Source organism: Salvia miltiorrhiza, chromosome 5, assembly GCF_028751815.1.
Source record: "Salvia miltiorrhiza cultivar Shanhuang (shh) chromosome 5, IMPLAD_Smil_shh, whole genome shotgun sequence".
Classification (NCBI taxonomy): domain Eukaryota; kingdom Viridiplantae; phylum Streptophyta; class Magnoliopsida; order Lamiales; family Lamiaceae; genus Salvia; species Salvia miltiorrhiza.
The window spans coordinates 34,257,289-34,275,613 of NC_080391.1; the positions used below are offsets into that span (position 1 = coordinate 34,257,289).

Here is an 18,325-nt window from a genome sequence, read left to right on the forward strand (position 1 = left end):
CCATTTACTATGACTATAGATTTTTACAAATTTACTGCTAAGATAAGTAAACATGTCCGACACAAACAGTTTGAGGGACGATTTGATGGGCCTCCCATAATCAAAACATTATGAAACTTTTACAGTAACTATATGTATGTTCCTAGAATATATCCACCAAATTTCATCCCAATCTAACACAGTTTACTATGATTAACAAAATTTACAAATTTACTGCTCAGATAAGTTATACTATCCGGTCGAAATAGTTTGAGGGACGATTTCATAGGCCTCCTATAATCAAAACGTAATCAAAATTTTTCAGTAACTACCTGTATGTTCCTTGTATATATCCACCAAATTTCAGACTAATAGGACACCATTTACTATGACTATATAGTTTTACAAGTTTACTGCTAAGATAAGTGAAAATATCCGACACAAACAGTTTGAGGAACGATTTGATGGCCCTCCCATAATCAAAACATAATGAAAATTTTACAGTAACTATATGTATGTTCTTAGAATATATCCACCAAATTTCAGCCCAATCAAACACAGTTTACTATGATTAACAAATTTTACAAATTTACTGCTCAGATAAGTTGAACTGTCAGGTAGAAACAGTTTGAGGGAAGATTTCATAGGCCTCCCATAATCAAAACGTAATCAAAATTTTGCAGTAACTACCTGTATATTCCTAGTATATATCCACCAAATTCCAGCCTAATAGGACACCATTTACTATGACAATTGATTTTTAGGCACAAACTTATTCAGTAGAACAAAAAACCACACTTCACAAACTTAATAAAATACAAACACAAAAATTAAACAATAAATGTACCATTTTTTCAGCCAAACCCGCATAGCCCGTTCGTGAAAGTCTGTGTGGGTATATATTCTTCATTGCTCTCTCTTTCTGCACGTTACTCCATTTCTACAAGATAAAGTGCATTTATACTTAATACAATCGAATAAAATTAAATTACTAATAAGGAAATTATGAACAAAAGTATCTTACATCAAATTCTTCTGTTATTCTAGATGTCACGAACAAATTCCAATCTTCACAAAGAATACCACAATTAGGGGGTGGATCATTCAACTTATCAGGATTGTTCTTCTTGGGTAATATATGCTCCTTATACATCGCAGATTTCCATTGTCGCCATTTCGTGTTTGCAGATTCTAAGCATCCCCATTTCCAATTTCTATCCACGTCATATGCGATCTAATAAAAAAAGTGAAGAATTTTAAAAATCACTACCACTTGTAAATAACCACATAATCAAACATAAATAATGCATGTACTTACAGTCACATGTTCCCATAGCATGTCTTTCGTTTCTTTTGGCCGGGGTATAAAGGCTTCTCGGCATCCTCAAGTAACTTCATAAATTGATTGGGATTATCTTGATAAGTCTCATATGCATCGCGTACCATATCAATAGGATCCTCTTTATCTTCATGTGGAATACCTCCCAATGTGTTATCTTTTTTGTTGACTTGGTTTGAAGGTATGGATTTTTCCCCATGAAATACCCATGTTTGGTATGTTAGGTCTATACCATATGAACACAAGTGTGCTCTTACCACAAACACATCTTTTGTGTATATATTACCACACTTCACACAAGGACAAAGAATTTTGCTCGAGTCTTTGGCACTTTGCAAGGCGAATTGAATGAAAGATTCTACCCCATCCTCATATTCACGTGACAATCTATTCATTGACATCCATGATTTGTCCATAATGCAATAATTTGTCAAGGTCCTAAACTAAGAGACTGATTAGGTAATGTTCATCAAATAGGAAAATATGCATTTTATTTCTTCAAATCATGCTATGATGCACACATGCTCATTAAATCATAACATTTAAGCGAAGGACACATATTTAAGACAACAACATAAATGTATCAACACTTAGACAAATTTAGCCATTCAATAAATTTATGATCAACAGACTGACTTTGGGTGACCATAACTCTTCTCTAGAAAGGCTCTATACTGAACCGCTGGGTGTTCTGGACTCCCCGACATGATTTCTACAAGCTCAAAAAATTTCATGTAAAACGGACGAGTGGTACGTGAGATATGACTCTCCAAAGTTGCCTACTTCACACTGTCCCAACACTTAGCCAAATTTTTTCAATGAATTTATGTTCAATAGACTGACTTTGGGTGACCATAACTATTCTCTAGAAAAGCTCTATACTAAACCGATGGGTTTTCTGGACTCCTAGACATGATTTCTACAAGCTCACAAAATTTCAGGTAAAAAGGACAAGGGATTCGTGAGATATGACTCTCCAAACTTGCCTACTTCACACTGTCCCAACACTTGGCCAAAATTTTCGAATTTTCTGGGTTGACAGCTTTGGTGGCTGAACTTTGAGGGCTTGTATCTCTTGACTCAAAACTCCTATGGGGACGTGCCATACCATTCTGAAAACCTTGGAATGGGAGCTACACACTCAAACTAAACTCACTCAAAAATAAAATCTGTACTTGGAGATATAGAGATTCAAAGACACTCAACATAAGAAGAGATATTTATAAATTTCTTGAAACTAATTTGTAGCAAAACACATATTCATGGACAATGGTTATAGAAATAGTAAAACAAAACATCAAAACCAAAAAATGAACGTTGATATGTATAGAAGAACGTTCAACATATTGGGCGCATGTCATATAACAATTGAATAAGAAAGTTCAACACTTAGAACACAAAATACCATTAAGAGAATAGAATAAAAACCCACCTGCAAATCTTGGAGACGAGAATGGAGGCGCGGCAGCAAGAACAGAGGCACGGCGGCGAGGAAACTAGTAGCTACTGCTCGTCGGCGGTGGTTGAAAGAGAGACGTCTTCGTCGTCGTACGCTCTTGGTTTGGTTGAGAGAGAGAGAGACGGTAGTGTTGTGTCTTCCTTTGGTGGCAACGGTAGGGTTTTTGTGGAGGGTAGGGCGCAGCGTAGAGAAGATGATAGAGAGGCAGTTACGTACGTGCACTTGCAGCGGGACTTTCATATGGTTTGAAACTCTTTTTTTTCTTTAATTCTATCGACACTCCTTGTATAATAAACGTTCTCGTCAATTATAAACTAATAATCTCATATAGCGCAGCTGGATAAGGCGCTCAAAATGTTGGCGCAGGTCACTGGTTCGATTCTTTCTTTTAAAATTTTATTCTTTGTTTATTTTTTACATAAAATAGTCTTATATTATTTTATTAATTGCTAAACTATAAAAATTCATTTAATTTTTGGATATGTCAATCAATAGTATTAATAAAAAATTATTAGAATAATATATTAAAAAAAATTCTATAATATTTTTACAAATATTTTTTAAAGTTTAAAATAAAAATATTAATCATTTTCATTTTTTTTTAAATAATAAGGTTTTTTTAAAGTAAAAGATTCTTATATTTATTTATTAAATGCTAAATTAAACAATTAATTTTATTTTGGATATTTCAATTAATAGTATTAGTAGAAAATGTATTATTTAAAATATAATATTAATAAATTTTTCTGTAATATTTTTCAAATTTTATTATTTAAATTCTTAAGATTATAAAGTTATAATATTATTTAATTTAATGTAAAATTATTTAATTTTTTAAAAGTTAATAAACAATTAATAAACTACAGATTTAGATATTGTAGTCAAAACTCGCACATACTCTACACTTTGAATACAATCGTAGTAACAAACAATCTATTATACACTACAATTTTAAAAGCAAATGTAGACAAAAGTGAAGATACCTACCATATACTACGCTCTAGAAAATTACTGTAGTCAAAACTTCATACACAACAAAGATATACACTACGGTAGTTCATAAACTGTAGAGACAAACTTCCAAAACAATCTCATACACTACGGTTTTATGGGAATCGTAGTACTAGACTGCTATAAACTGCAGTTTTTACTACATTATGTTCTCCAGCGTAGTCTAAAATTAAAAAATGGCGCTCATACACTACAGTTCACCAAAAAAAGCGTAGTCTATACGAATACACTACGGTTTTTCTATACAACCGTAGTTATAAGGGTGTAGAGATAGCCTAAATTTGTAGTAGTGTGGACAGACCTGAACTGACACAAACAAAGAGAAAAATAAGGCCAAATGGCCCAAAAGTCGAAGACGCATCACACGCCCGCTGCATTTGATGTTCATAGAGGCCATGAGGTATCGTCGAGCTCTAGACGTTAAATTAAGCACTTGTTGGGAGGTAACCCAACTGTTTTCTTTGTTTTGTTTTTCTTTCTTTTTGTTTCTTTGTTTTCTTTGTTTTGTTACTTTTAGGGTTTTAGCGCAGTTGAGCTTGGAAGATGCGGGAACTCGCGCCTTGTTCATACCACCATATTAAAGCATGTATTCCTGTAAGTAGTGACACACATATCATCATCCCTCCAAACTTATTTTTGAACTTATGTTCTGTAATAAGTTTGGGGGAGGGGGTGAGAGTAGATATATGTATCACTTTTATTATTTTTGGTGGCTTTATTGTTTTATCTTTCTTGGTTGGTGGTGTGTGATTATTTTATTTTTGAGTTGATTATTGCTCCATTTTATTTCTGGTAAGATGTCAATGATGATTTATGTGAAAAAAATTGGAGTTTGATTTTCGTTGATAATTTGAGCATAATTGGAACTAATTTGCATAACTCTAGAGTGATTTTAACCTTGACTTTTGGATGTTGAATAAACCTGTGAGATTTTGAGCCATAACTGTTTAACATACACAGTTTATTCTTTGTTGTGAGTTTTGTCATGCATGTGGTGATCTTCTAGAACTTGTCATGATTTCTATGTTGAGGTTGTTGTTGTGCCCAGGATTAGGAGATGATTTTAGATCATCTTTTGTTAGCCACATTGTCATCCCAAACACTGTCCTTGAAAAAAAAATCCTTTGTTATCCACTTTTAGCCTAATTAGCTTTTATTCTTTAGCCGGATAATAGGGGGTGATGTACTATATGGGGATCTTTATGTGGTGAATGTTCATAGTAGGTCATGAAAAAGAAGGGATGATATTGTGTTACTATTTACTCTTATAAGCTATAGAAAGTTGTGGAAAAAAAATGTTGAGAAAAGAAAAAAAGGAAAAAAGAAAAGAAAAAGAGAGAGAGAAGTATGAAGTCGAGTGTTTATTGAGAGATTTGTTAGAAAATCGACTTTGTTTGTTGGAAATAAGTGGAGAGCATAAAAGAGTACTAGTTCTATTTTGTGATGATTAAATCTCTTAGTTGAAGTTGATTATGGTGGCATAGTTGGGAGGAAGATGGAATTTGTTCCATACTTGTTTTGCGAAGTTATAAGGTGTTAGTGTTCTTGATATATTTTTGAGTCACTTAGCCTATATTTCCCTACCTTAACCAATGTCCCTACATTATAACCTAAAGAAAAAGACCTTTCTGATCTTAGTCCTGTAAAACTATTTTTGATGGAGATTGTAGACGATTGGCAAGCCTATGGTAAGTGATCTACATTACATTGAATTCGATAAGAGTATACACGTTCCGTTCCATCAAATTGAGAGTTGAGTGACACACATACTTGTGAGATTCAATTGTTTGAAATGTTGAGGTTGATTTTACTATAGATTATGTTTATTGGGGAATTTTGTGCTTGATTATTGAGGATTTGATAATTCTATCACTCTTTATCTTTCGGAGGCATTGATGAGCTAGATCTCTTACCCATTCGTGTTATTGATTGTGTTCTTCTCATTATTCGAGGACGAACAAGGGCTTAAGTTTGGGGGAGTTGATAACACTCATGTTTCCATGATTTTTAATGTTCATATAACGTTTACTTTTATAGGAAATTGAGTGTTGGTTGACTGTTTTGTGCATATATTGCTCTATCTCGTTAAACATGATACTTGCTCGAACTTTGATGAAGTTTACAGGAATCTTGAGATCGAATTTGGAAATATGATCTGAAATAGAAGTTGTAGTTCATCTCGAGAGGAGTTCGTGAGCACAAACAGATTGCAAATCAAAGTTCGGACGATAAAGATATGACCGAAACAAAATATCGCGCGCAGTAGTTCGATTTCGGCGACCCACTGGTGTAGGTCACCGAAATTGAAATTTTGAGGCTGAAAACGGCGACCTACTAGAGTAGACCGCCGAAATCGATGTTTTGAGGCTGAAAACGGCAACCCACTCGGCGGGTCGCCGAGTCGGGCGGATTTGCGAGTTTTTCCGATTTTAAGAGTTCTTCTTGGTTTCAAACTCTGTTTTTTACCCTGACACTTTATATAGGTCTTCTTTTGACCTACTTAGGGTTTCCAACTTTAGTTTTTCAGTTTCATAACTTTAGATTATTATTGCTTTCCAGTTTTTAGAGTTTGGATTGGATTTCTGCGAAGATTGAAGATTCAAGATTTTTTATTTAGTTTTATATAATTTAGTTTTTACAATTGTGTTCTTTTTAATTATGTTTATGTTTTATTTCATTATGTCTGGCCAAGTTCTTATTCTGATTCTAGGGTTTGTAAATAGTTAATTGAATTTATGTGATTAATTTGTTAATACCTATTTGTCTTCAAGTTTACGATTCATAATTCCTGGTGCTTGAATTCTTGTGAATTATCTGACCAATAATTTGCATGTGTAGCTATTCAGTTTGAGACCTAGCAAAGATAACTGTTTAGCGGATTCAGGAATGTTGCCTTGGCGGGCAGTGGCGTTGCCTTGGCGGAGCGGCAGTGAACCTCCTCCCAGCCTGTTGCCTCCATTGATACACCCCACCGTTTATCTTAACCAGAAACCACTGCTGAATCAATTCAGAGAAAACCCATTGCACAACCTACTTAGATCCCTAAATCAATCACCCCACCATTCTTTGAATCAATTTCCCAACGCAAAACTCTTTTACTCAACCAGTCATCTCGTCGCACACACCGCCCGCTCTGAAATCCTTTTATTTCTCTCACTTGAACAGCGCGCCCCCTTCTAAAAAAATAAAATTTTCGTAGGAGTACAAATCGATTTTGGTATAAACCGAAGAAGAAGATATTGAATTCTTATGTAGTCATTGTCGCTCAACTTTGGAATGCAAAAAGGGTTAATTTTGGAATGCAAAAATATAATCTGATTTCCTTAAGAAATCCCGGAAGCGTAACCGAGGGGAGGCGCCAGATGCATTTTCAAAATACCCTTCTAAAAAAAATCAAATTTTTGTAGGAGTACAAATCAATTTTGGTATAAACCAAAGAAGAAGAAGATATTGAATTCTTACGTAGTCATTGTCGCTCAACTTTGGAATGCAAAAGGGTTAATTTTGGAATGCAAAAATATAATCTGATTTAGTGTAGAAATTCCAGAAGCGTAACCGAGGGGGGGTGCCACATGTATTTTCAAAATAGAATAGTGTTTTATTGGCGGGCTTACGCTTAATGTCGGGCCTGGGCTGATAAATATTTAGATTACCAAACGTCTAAAAATCTCAATATAAATAAGCTAGCTGGTGTTATCAATGCTTACAAACAAACCCTAACAATCAAAATAGAAACAACACAAACAAAATTATACGATCAAATTTTGTTAGTCTTAAATAAAATCAACAAACCTAAAATGGGACACACTAGAGAATGCATGAAATTTCCAAGTTTCAAATGTTACTGATGGTGCTGGGAGTAATCAAAACTTAGAGGCTGTTGACAGAAGGGGGCCTGAAAAGAGCCATGCCGTATTTGATCATATGACTGAGCTCTGAGCATACATCATGATCTGCATTGGCAATGGCATATATAATGCGTCCCTAGAATTCTGACTTGATCCCATGACACAATACGGGCTAATCACTAGGGCCTGTAGTTGAGGGAAGCTTGAGGTAGTATTGACACTATTATCTTCAAATGCAGCTTATTTATCATCAGACTATTCACAGCAATGGGGCACACTCTGAATCCTATAGGTCTTCGAAGCGCCTAGTGGAGACGGCTCATCGGCTCTAGAACTCGACCCCTTTATGTTATTATACCTAGGATAGTCTTCTATCCTGAATTCATCTTGCGCGATACAAACTAATTAACACTCTGATCCCAGATCCTCTATTTTCCACCTGTCAAAGGGTGATGTCGTTTTGTTCTTGACATGAATCTCACATGCGAATTTATATTTGATGGTGAGATTCATGTCACGAACAAAACGACATCACCCTTTGACAGGTGGAAAATAGAGGATCTGGGATCAGAGTGTTCATTAGTTTGTATCGCGCAAGATGAATTCAGGATAGAAGACTATCCTGGGTATAATAACATAAATGGGTCGAGTTCTAGAGCCGATGAGCAGTTTCCACTAGGCGCTTCGAAGACCTATAGGATTCAGAGTGTGCCCCATTGCTGTGAATAGTCAGATGATGAAGAAGCTACATTTGAAGAGAATAGTCTCAATACTGCCTCAAGCTTCCCTCAACTACAGGCCCCAGTGATTAGCCCGTGTATTGTACCATGGGATCAAGTCAGAATTCTAAGGCACATTATATATGCCATTGCCAATGCAGACCATGATGTATGCTCAAAGCTTAGTCATATGATTAAATACGACATGCATCTTTTCAGGCCCCTTTCTGTCAGCAGCCTCTAAGTTTTGAATATTCCCAACACCATCAATAATATTTGAAACTTGGAAATTTCATGCATTCTCTAGTGTGTCCTATTTTAAGTTTGCTGATTTTATTTAAGACAAATAAAATTTGATCGTATAATTTTGTTTGTGTTGTTTCTATTTTGATTGTTAATGTGGTGACAAACCTAATTATGAATAAAAAAAGGGTCATAAGGGCATAATTGCCTTTTAAAATTTTTTTGAGGGTCATAATAGTAAAATCATGGTACTATCCTTAATTTAACAAATGATACCAAACATTCCCACAAAGTTAACTTAAGTTTATAACTTACACGCCAAACAGCTCTGCACACTGCCAAACTCACTTTAAACCTTGTAATATTTCCTCACATTAACAATCAAGCCATATCAGTACACACTTATCAAACACACCCTAAATAACCACATAACCCTATTTTGAAACAATAATTTTCCTACTCAATTACTATTTTTGTTTTTGAGAGTCTCCCGACACAACTACTTCATAAACTAACATTCAAACGTAGGACAAATGTTTTTGGGCTTGTAATTACAGAATAAATTTTCAAAAATTCGACATAAATAGAACTAATTGAGCTTGAAAAAATAATTTATCCTATAATTGCAAGCCCGAAAAAATTTGTCCTACATTTACAAAATGACCAAAATTATGGACCTAAAAAAAACTAGCTAGAAGAGAGGACTCAAAGATTAATAGGCACGAAGATTAATAATAAGGTATTAAAAGTTTAAAATGAATACATTTTTTTTTTGTTGTTGATAAATTAGATGTGTAAATAAAGAAATTCAAAGATCACGCGACGGAGGACTCGAACCTAGGACCTTAGGTCTTGGACATTAAACTTCTACTGCTAGGTCAACACACGCATACAATAAAGATCACTTATTTAATCTGTATAGAGTAGATAGAGACTACATACTATTTTTGAAAAGTGCCGTTATAAATTGAACAAACTAAAAAAAGAAAGTGGGACATAAGGAGTATTATGTTGCTCTCTCTCACTCTCTAAAATATGTACTAACAAACTACGGATGCCGTTCAGTGTTAGACTATGCGTGAATCAGAACATGGCAAGTTCAAGTAGGAACTTAAATACTGTTTTTTTCATGATAACCACAACAAACAAATGGGTCTATACATTTTGGGAGGCAGTAATACTTTTGCATGTATATACAAAAATATAATACATGAATCAACTACTCTTGATTATAGAATAATTACCAAGAGGTTCAAACTTTTGGGCCAACTCCAACATCAATCGACTCTCAGGGCTGGGGATTTGCACACAGGGCAACTATTCTTCATAAGCAACCACTTCTTTATGCACTCACTATGATATTCATGTCCGCATTCGAGGGTTCCAATTTTTTGTCCAGGCTCGTAATCGGTCTAAAGATAGAAAACCCGAATTAGTCACAATTGCAGATAATCATATTTCACTGATCAAATCAAAGAAAAATACAGATGATTCATTTTCAGTATTAAGCAACGACAAATCAAAGTTCGGCAAACAGCTACAACAATCCTGATTTTAGGTTTCCTTTCTCTGGTATCATTTCGATTCCACTTTCAGATTCCAAAAAAAAAAAGATGAATGAATTAAGCAGTTGCACTAATGCATAGCAAATAGTCTACATAGTGGGAAAGAAGAAGCAAGCACCTCAAGTTCTAAATCAAATTGGATAGCTTCTATTTTTCTTCTTAGGTAGGGGAATGAAACATATTTCGAAATGAACAAAATGCATGTAGAAACAGAAAGAGAAGCATTGTTTTAAAATTCAAGGATCTCTGCATGGATTACAAAATCAAAGCAGCAAACCGATACCTATTTAAAATCCATTGTTCTCAATCTCATTTGAACCAATTACTGAAAGATTTAGGAAGATTTGAATTTTAAATATTAAGCCAAAACAACCAAAAGGGACTAAAACAACACTGAGAATAAATACAGTTTAATCCATCAGACAGTTGTGTAAAATACCTGGCATACAGCACAAAAGTTGGTTCTTTGCTGATCATTTGTAGCTTCAAGATTGACACGAGTTGGCAACGATTTAAAAGTTCTTACTTTCAAATTACATTGAATGAATTCCTTAGATAATCCGGTGCCAACACTGCCTATCTGTTCTCCCAATGCAAGAAGCTCCTGCAAAATGATGTCCAAATCGAGACCTTAGAAATGAGAACCTATTAGTAAATTGGATAACCCTACACGAAGAGAATCATTCATGAATTCGTTCAACATAACTAGGACACCATAAATTAGAGGAATATAAATTCCCCAATTACCTCATAAGACATGTGATCTATATCCAAACGCAAATCTCGGTGCTGATCAAGGGTAGCACCAACTTCGTGATAACCAGAAATCTCAAGCATTGCAACTTCCTAAACGTGGCCACCAACAAGGGATTCAAAACAATCACGATAAAAAATGTTACATCTCAAAAGCATAACTTATGACCAACAGATATATCTAGAAAACAAGAGCTTAAGTAGCAAGGGGGGTAAAAAATGTTACATCTTCTGGCAAAACTCTTAAATTTGGAAGGTTGCGATATCTGATGTTCGGATCAATTACGTTTTCTCTTCCATGAGGCCGGTACAACCGAAAGCCTGATGGTGGAACATGGGCCAGAAATGTCGGCCCAACATCAACCACATCTAGAGTAGCATTTATGCCCATATTTGACGAACTACTCGTAGGGATCCTATGTGAAGATGTAGCCACCTGTGATGGGCGGTTAACAGTGACCACTTGCAATGGTTGAGTTGGACGGGGATGGTTCAGAGGACCTTGAGCATACAGAGGATGCATGAAACCAGCTGGACCTCTGTTAATGGCTCTTAATGGATAACCTTGAACACCAGCTTCAACACACACTCCATTTGCACTAGCTGATACGTCAAGATAAATGGATAGAGATACAAGGGTGTGAGAATAAAATAGAGCAAGACACACAAAGATAGAGAGGAAAACATTGAAAGTAATAAAATTGAGATACAACTTTACATACATGATACATGTTACAATGTAAGAGCTACACAATTACCATGTCTATAGGGTAAATTAGAAGAATGTGGCCATGCAGTATCACCGTTGTTTGCACCAAAATTGCTATCCAACCAAGGGTTTCCAGGTAACTGAACAGGTGGAGCAATATAGTTTCCTTGGATCACACGATTAGCATTATGAGCCTGGCCCGACTGCAATCCTACCATATTAGCCCTGTTCCTCACACTTGCCAGTGATCTATATTCAACACCTGATGCAGGATCATTCCCACTGTATTCAGGTGGCATATAACTGGCCGTGTTAGCCTGAGTAATATCAGGCTCAGCTGGCCTAGCAGTTATAGGGGTAACCGAAGAACTAGAGCTGGATGAAGCACTTTGATGCTGATAATTAGGAGCCCCCTCAGAATTCTTACTCTTAAATGATCCTCTGACACCATCCATGCAGGGCATGTTTCTGTAGTAGCTGTCTGTAGGAATACCAACAATCCCGTGAGTTGTTGACAGCGAAAATTGATCAAGTGCCCCATGATTTACTTGAACAGGAAAATCTCTCCTTCTAGATGGCGGTGCCAAATATGGATTATAATGGCTGGATGGTGCAGCAACAGCTACGTCAAGGCTTGCAACTTGATACTGAGGCTGGACACTGGTGTATGGTTGCATACTATAGAAGATAGAGTTATCATGATATTCTGCAGTCGGGTGAATGTTAAAATTACACTGGCTTCCTGGTGCAGAAACAACTGACTGTAGATTAGGCTGAGGGAAGTTTGGGACACTAGAATAAAAGATGCAAGGATCAGGAAATTGCTGGCCAGGGCCTTGATCTGTTTCTGGATCAATCATATGTCTCATGAACTGAATGTTCCGATGCCCCATATCCAGTCAGGTGCCTATACAGAACAAATATAATAATTCTTGTTAGCATGGTCATTCTGACATATCTTTAGTTTTACCATAAGTTTTCGCAATAATTGACAAGAGACCAAGCATGTGTACCAACCGATAGTTTTGACAAGGTATGTAGAATTTAGTTTACGGGAGTCTTTATTTCAGCGATTCTCATAGTTATGTCAGGCCCAAAAAAAGGTGGAACCCAAAGGACATACAAAGTAGTGCCTGAACCTAATCAGCCCAGCTAATATAAGGGGAAAAAAACTTATCCACTAAACAGCAAGGCAAAATGAAACTGACTAACTGAGACATAAACGGGAAGAAAAGCAGACCATTAGGAAACTAAAATATAAAGGGGAAACTGGATAAAGATGATTCCAGTTGAAGAAAGCATTAAGGACAAAAGACAATCAGAGTCACATTTCAATGTTAAAATCCATACACACTTAAGTATAATAATGAGTTTTCCAATCAGAGGATTAGGTCAAAAAACAGTTCAGGTTTAGAGTTGATGGTTAGTAGTAAAAATGATGGAAAAAGGAATAAAACCAGACTGCAGCTTTTTACCACTGGATATCATTCAATAGGAAATCAAATCAGTAATTGCTCAATTTCAAGCTCTGACGAGACACACACACACAGAAGCATATATGTAAATATGCAGGACATAATCATATATAGGCTGAAGATGATTAATGATAGAAACTTTAACCACTATATGTTCAATATAGATATAAAGCATAGGCAAGCTTAATTTGTTTTGAGTTCATAATATGTCTGAGTTGGCACATTAAACTATTGTGTGGCTGTGATGCCAGATTATAAACCTTACCAAAGTTGTTAGAACTCAAATAAATTTAGCAAATAGAAAATATTCAATCTGGATTAAAAGGGAAGCTAATAAAGATTGATTGTTATCGAGAGTCATAAATGCGACCCATGCCATACTCAGGCTAGCCAAATTCTCTTGGACCCTTTCGCATATGGAACTTAAGCAATTTGTGAAACAATTACCGAAATTATTGAACGAACTGTATGCAATAGCACCAAGTCACAAAAACTGAGTTGCACATACAAGAACTTATTATTTAATAATAATGGATCAAATAAACCTACAAGTATGTGCTTATTAATGGAGAAATAAAGTATGGAAAAGCATGGATCTAGCTAGGCCAGAACCCTACCCCATTGCCCCCCCCCCCCCCCACCCCCACCCCCACACCCAGTATATTTTCTCCCCAGAATAGTGTTAATAATAGCTTTTCCACTTTAATTTACAGTTTTCACATTTGACAACCATATTGGGGATAGCTACAAATTTAGTGATAACAGCTTCTAATAAAGAGCTTGCCATGTTCAGTTCTTTCCCTAGCTTAAATGCATATCTGCCAAAAGAATTATGATATGAAACTACAAATCATCTGACGTACGGGATCGAAGAGCATCAATTAAAGTTATTTTATTAAATTATTTATTTAAGTGTCATTTTGGGCTAGTATTGTATTGGATTGTGTCTGGACCTGAAGGTATACCATATAAATATTGGAGAATTCATTAGATAGGTTCAGGAAGAATTAATTTTGAGTAAGCGATAAATATTGGAGAATTCATTTGATTGTGCCTTCACTGCTTTTTGGTTTTCCGGTTTCTTTTCCAATCCAAATACTTTTTTGTCTTTTTGGGTGACGGGTGTTAAATTTCTTGTTCATAAAAATGAGTACTCTTGTATGTATCTATCACCATATCAATTTCCAGATTCACATCCACAGAATAACGACCAATCTGCATGAAACAATTTAATTGAAAAACTAGTCCACACTTCATCCCACTTGTGAAGAAGATTTGACGGAATAAGTTAGTTTAGATTACACTTCTTTGAACCAAAAAAATGAAGGTAAAACCCTGTAGGTCAAAAGAAAAGCTACAGGGAAAAGAATTCCCAAAGTTCTTCTGAACTTCTAGATATTACAAACAATGAAACCTCATTTATATTACCGCGTCTATAAGATCTGGATGTCTTAAAATCAAGGGTGAAAGTAAATGTACTTAAAATGGTGAATTGCAGAAACTGCAGGACCTGACGAAACTTGGCTGCGAACCCCATATATATACAATCAACACAAATAGTTAACTACTAAGCTATACCTATGTGATTAGAATGGTCTCGACAAGCCCAGACTGTCATAAATATATCAAGTCCGGTATATTCTTTGAAGTCCTAGTATGATCATTTCAAAAATCCCCATTCCTAGAACCAACTCATCAGTTCTGCTTGAGAAAAACAGCAAAAACAACTCTTCCTCTTCTAGTTATTATGCAAAATAATTCTGCATCTAAATTTCACTTTAATATAATCTTCTTCTTCCACTAGAAAAAAGCATGTTATAAAAGATAACCAGGTTATAACCGCAACCACATGACCAAACAATAAATGGTTAAATTAAACATCGGGCAGATATGAAACAGATGATGAAGATCCCAGTACCATCATCTAAGTTAAAAACACTAAAAAAGGAAAAAACATAAAAAGTAAAACATAAATAAATAACAAACCTTTTTAACATGAAAGAGCCTCAAGATTTTGCAAGTTCCAATCTTTGATACTCACAAGAAATCAATTAAATAGTAACTTACAACTCCTGCAAAGAGCAGAAAAACAAAAGGGGGCGAAAACCCTAATCATGAGACATGCATGAGCAGTGATAAATGATCATCAAAACTACAATTCAATAAAAATTGACCAAGATTATCCCCTTAATAGCAAAATGTATGCATTGCATGTATGTGTAAGTGCGTACAAAACTGAAGTCCAAAAATTATCGGAAAAATCAAGAACTACATTTTGTAAAATCTTAAAATTCTTGATCAGAATCATCTGAGAAAAACTAACCAAATTGAAGGGTGAACAGTGGATGAAGATTACGGATCTGAAACGAAAGATGGGTTTCCTGCAATTTGGAGAGAAAGGGAGTTTTAATGGAAAATCACAAGTTAATTATAATCTCCCTGATGTTTATGATGATGGTTAATGTATACCTTTTTATGTATAGCTTACTTTAATTTTGTAGCCCTTGTGTACATATATTTATATATATTATACGTGTATATTTATATAATTATGCTTTTTACCGTTACCTGTTACGCTATGTTATTTTTTTTTTATCCTCAAATTTCCATAGAATTTTCATCAGTACCCATATCTGGATATGGCTGTCAAGGGTATTTTGGTAATACTTTTCTTCTGCTTTGTGTGGAAAGAGGCCAAAATACACGATGTTTCTATTCTATATGCATATGCATATGCATATGCATATAACCAAAGAAAGAAAAACATGATGCTGAATTTGATTTTTGTAAAACAAGATAATGTTAATCGATTTAAAATTCACTTCTTGCCATAATTTTAGCTTTTGCACACGATTTTTAAGTTTATTAATAAATACACAAAATTTATTTATGTCCCATAAAAAAATAACATATTTTTTTATTTTTTTTCATCCCATAATAAAATATCACTTTTTATTTTAGGACATGACATCATATTCTCTTTTTAATCACAACCGCTAATTTCTACATAATTCCACAATCAATTCAAACACAACTACTCATTTTTACTCAACACATTATCTATCAATTTTTTTAAAACCCATGCTATCCCCAAGTGATAGTTTATTATGAAATGGAGGGAGCATTGTTTATAATTTTCTCCTAATTTCACTTTCTGATGAAATTGAAGTTAATTTGATCGTTGAAATTATCAGCATGAACTAGTTGGGGCGAATTCAAGAGATGGGGGTGTTGAAACCTTACTTTTCATAATGAAAGTAAGAGCCCCAATTCCTACTTTTCAATAATAACATGTTTTTCATATAAGAATTTGTCCTCATTTTATAAGTTCATAGAATGCTAATTGTTTAGCATTTTGCAGTGATTTGATAAATTGATTTGTTAAATTTGTGTGATGTTCATCTCATTTCCATCTTTTAGTTTATTTTCGATATTGAGTTTGAGTCAATCATCTATTTGAAACAAGATTGTGAACCTATTAAAAATGAAAATTAATGTCGTTTTGCAGAAGATAAAATTTGTTCTCTGTTTTGTTTAAGCATAGAGATGGCTCTTCTAGTGCTTTTAATGTAGTTGTTGTTAAATCAATGAAAATAAAATATTTTTTTATTATTATAATAAGTGACTAAACTCTAATCATAAGCCCATTAAGATTGTACCTAGGCTCTAACAATAAATTGTAGGGAGTGCCCCCAAAAAGAATTGGCTTGGGGCTATGGCCTCAAACCTTTTTTTTTAATTAAAGATGATCAATAATGGTTTCTCATTGTCCCCCTTGGTGACTCGAACCCCCAACCTATTGGTTGGAGGGGAACTTCACCCACTCGGGGGCATCTATCGACGACAATGCAGGTCTCCTTGTGTCTGACGCTGGAACACATTCAAAGCCAGGGACTATACATTGTATAGTGGCCGTGGTCTCCCTTTTGATGAATGCTAGAAAGGGAGAAAGTATTATGTCGATAGGATAGAGAGATCAAGATACGACACCGTAATAAGTAGAAGCAGCCATCCAACTACTGAAACCGGTCAGAGTTAGCCTCCCTAGAAGCAAAGCAGAGCAGACTGCATCGAAAGATAAAGAAGATCTGAAAGGAGGGAATAAAATGAGTCATTTATTAGCAGCTAAGAAGGAGTTTGCTTGAAGCATTGTAACAACTGATTGGCAGATTCTGTGAAGATAATCAGTAGAATAAGTATAAACCAAAGTTTAGTTTACTTTTGTTTTATATATCTTTGGTTGATGTACCCGAAAACAGGTTAATAAAACCTTTCTATTGACACAACACTTAAAGCTAACATTCACATACTCCTTGCCAAATGCTCCGTTCTTCACAAATGTAAACTGCAACGAACTCTTAATTTTCAAACAAACAAGCAAGTTGTGGATCTCAATATCTGTAATCAAACTTCAGCTTGTAAATATTTTGGATTCATGTTTTAGCATGATCAAAAAGGGAGAAATTGTTGGAAAAATTCTATGTTTTGATAAATGCCAAAACCCAATGATGAAATCCTGATGATGACCAATACAAAGCTTAAGAATATAAAATATTCTAAGATGATATAGTTTACTGAAGAAGTCAAAGGCTGCTAAACCCAAGTTAAAGATCAAGTTGAGACAAAATCCCAACAGAAGAACCAACTGAATGAGTCCCAGGCTGATGGGAAAATCTCTGCCTAAAGGATCAGCAGAAAGGGCTACCTAGTCATAGTTTGTGCAAATCCACCAGCACGAAGACTTTGATTCCCTCAACCCATAACTGATGGAAGCATCAGTTTTCTTAAAAGTTGACTGACTGAAGGACATCAAGCTGACTCGTGCTCATGCCACGTTAGCCCTGAGATCAATAGCTTAAAGAAAAGTCAACCTTGAAGCGTATAAACCTTCAACAAATTTAATGCTTATGAAATCTGTATTAAATGTGAATCCCGCATTTCTGAATAAAGTATAAGAAAGACTGCCGGACGTCGGTTTTACAGTACGGATGTGCAGATATAACACCTAAGCCATTTCTTGTTACAACAGAAAGTTCCTAAAATTTGAAGAAGGCTATCTCGAACAGCTAGCTTCATTCTTCGATATATATATAAAGGTTAAATCCTTATAAATCAACAACTCTCAAAATAGGAACTAGTTCTTCATTGTAAATTTCAAGTTCATACTTGTGAATAGATTTGTAGTTCCTAGTCTAAGCGTTCTTCATTGTTGTCACACCCCAATT

General features: G+C 35.0%; 1 protein-coding gene across 1 annotated transcript; it reads right to left on the reverse strand.

Moving 5' to 3' along the window:
* Positions 1 to 9,702: 9,702 nt before the first annotated feature.
* Positions 9,703 to 15,597, reverse strand: LOC130986943 (probable E3 ubiquitin-protein ligase ZFP1). Its single transcript, XM_057910499.1, has 7 exons — positions 15,424 to 15,597; positions 15,087 to 15,172; positions 11,675 to 12,532; positions 11,143 to 11,519; positions 10,911 to 11,009; positions 10,603 to 10,767; positions 9,703 to 10,010 (listed from the first exon to the last, which is right to left on the reverse strand). The coding sequence occupies exons 3-7, from the start codon at positions 12,516 to 12,518 to the stop codon at positions 9,876 to 9,878; spliced, it is 1,620 nt and encodes a 539-aa protein (XP_057766482.1). The 5' UTR covers positions 12,519 to 12,532; positions 15,087 to 15,172; positions 15,424 to 15,597; the 3' UTR covers positions 9,703 to 9,875.
* Positions 15,598 to 18,325: the final 2,728 nt, after the last annotated feature.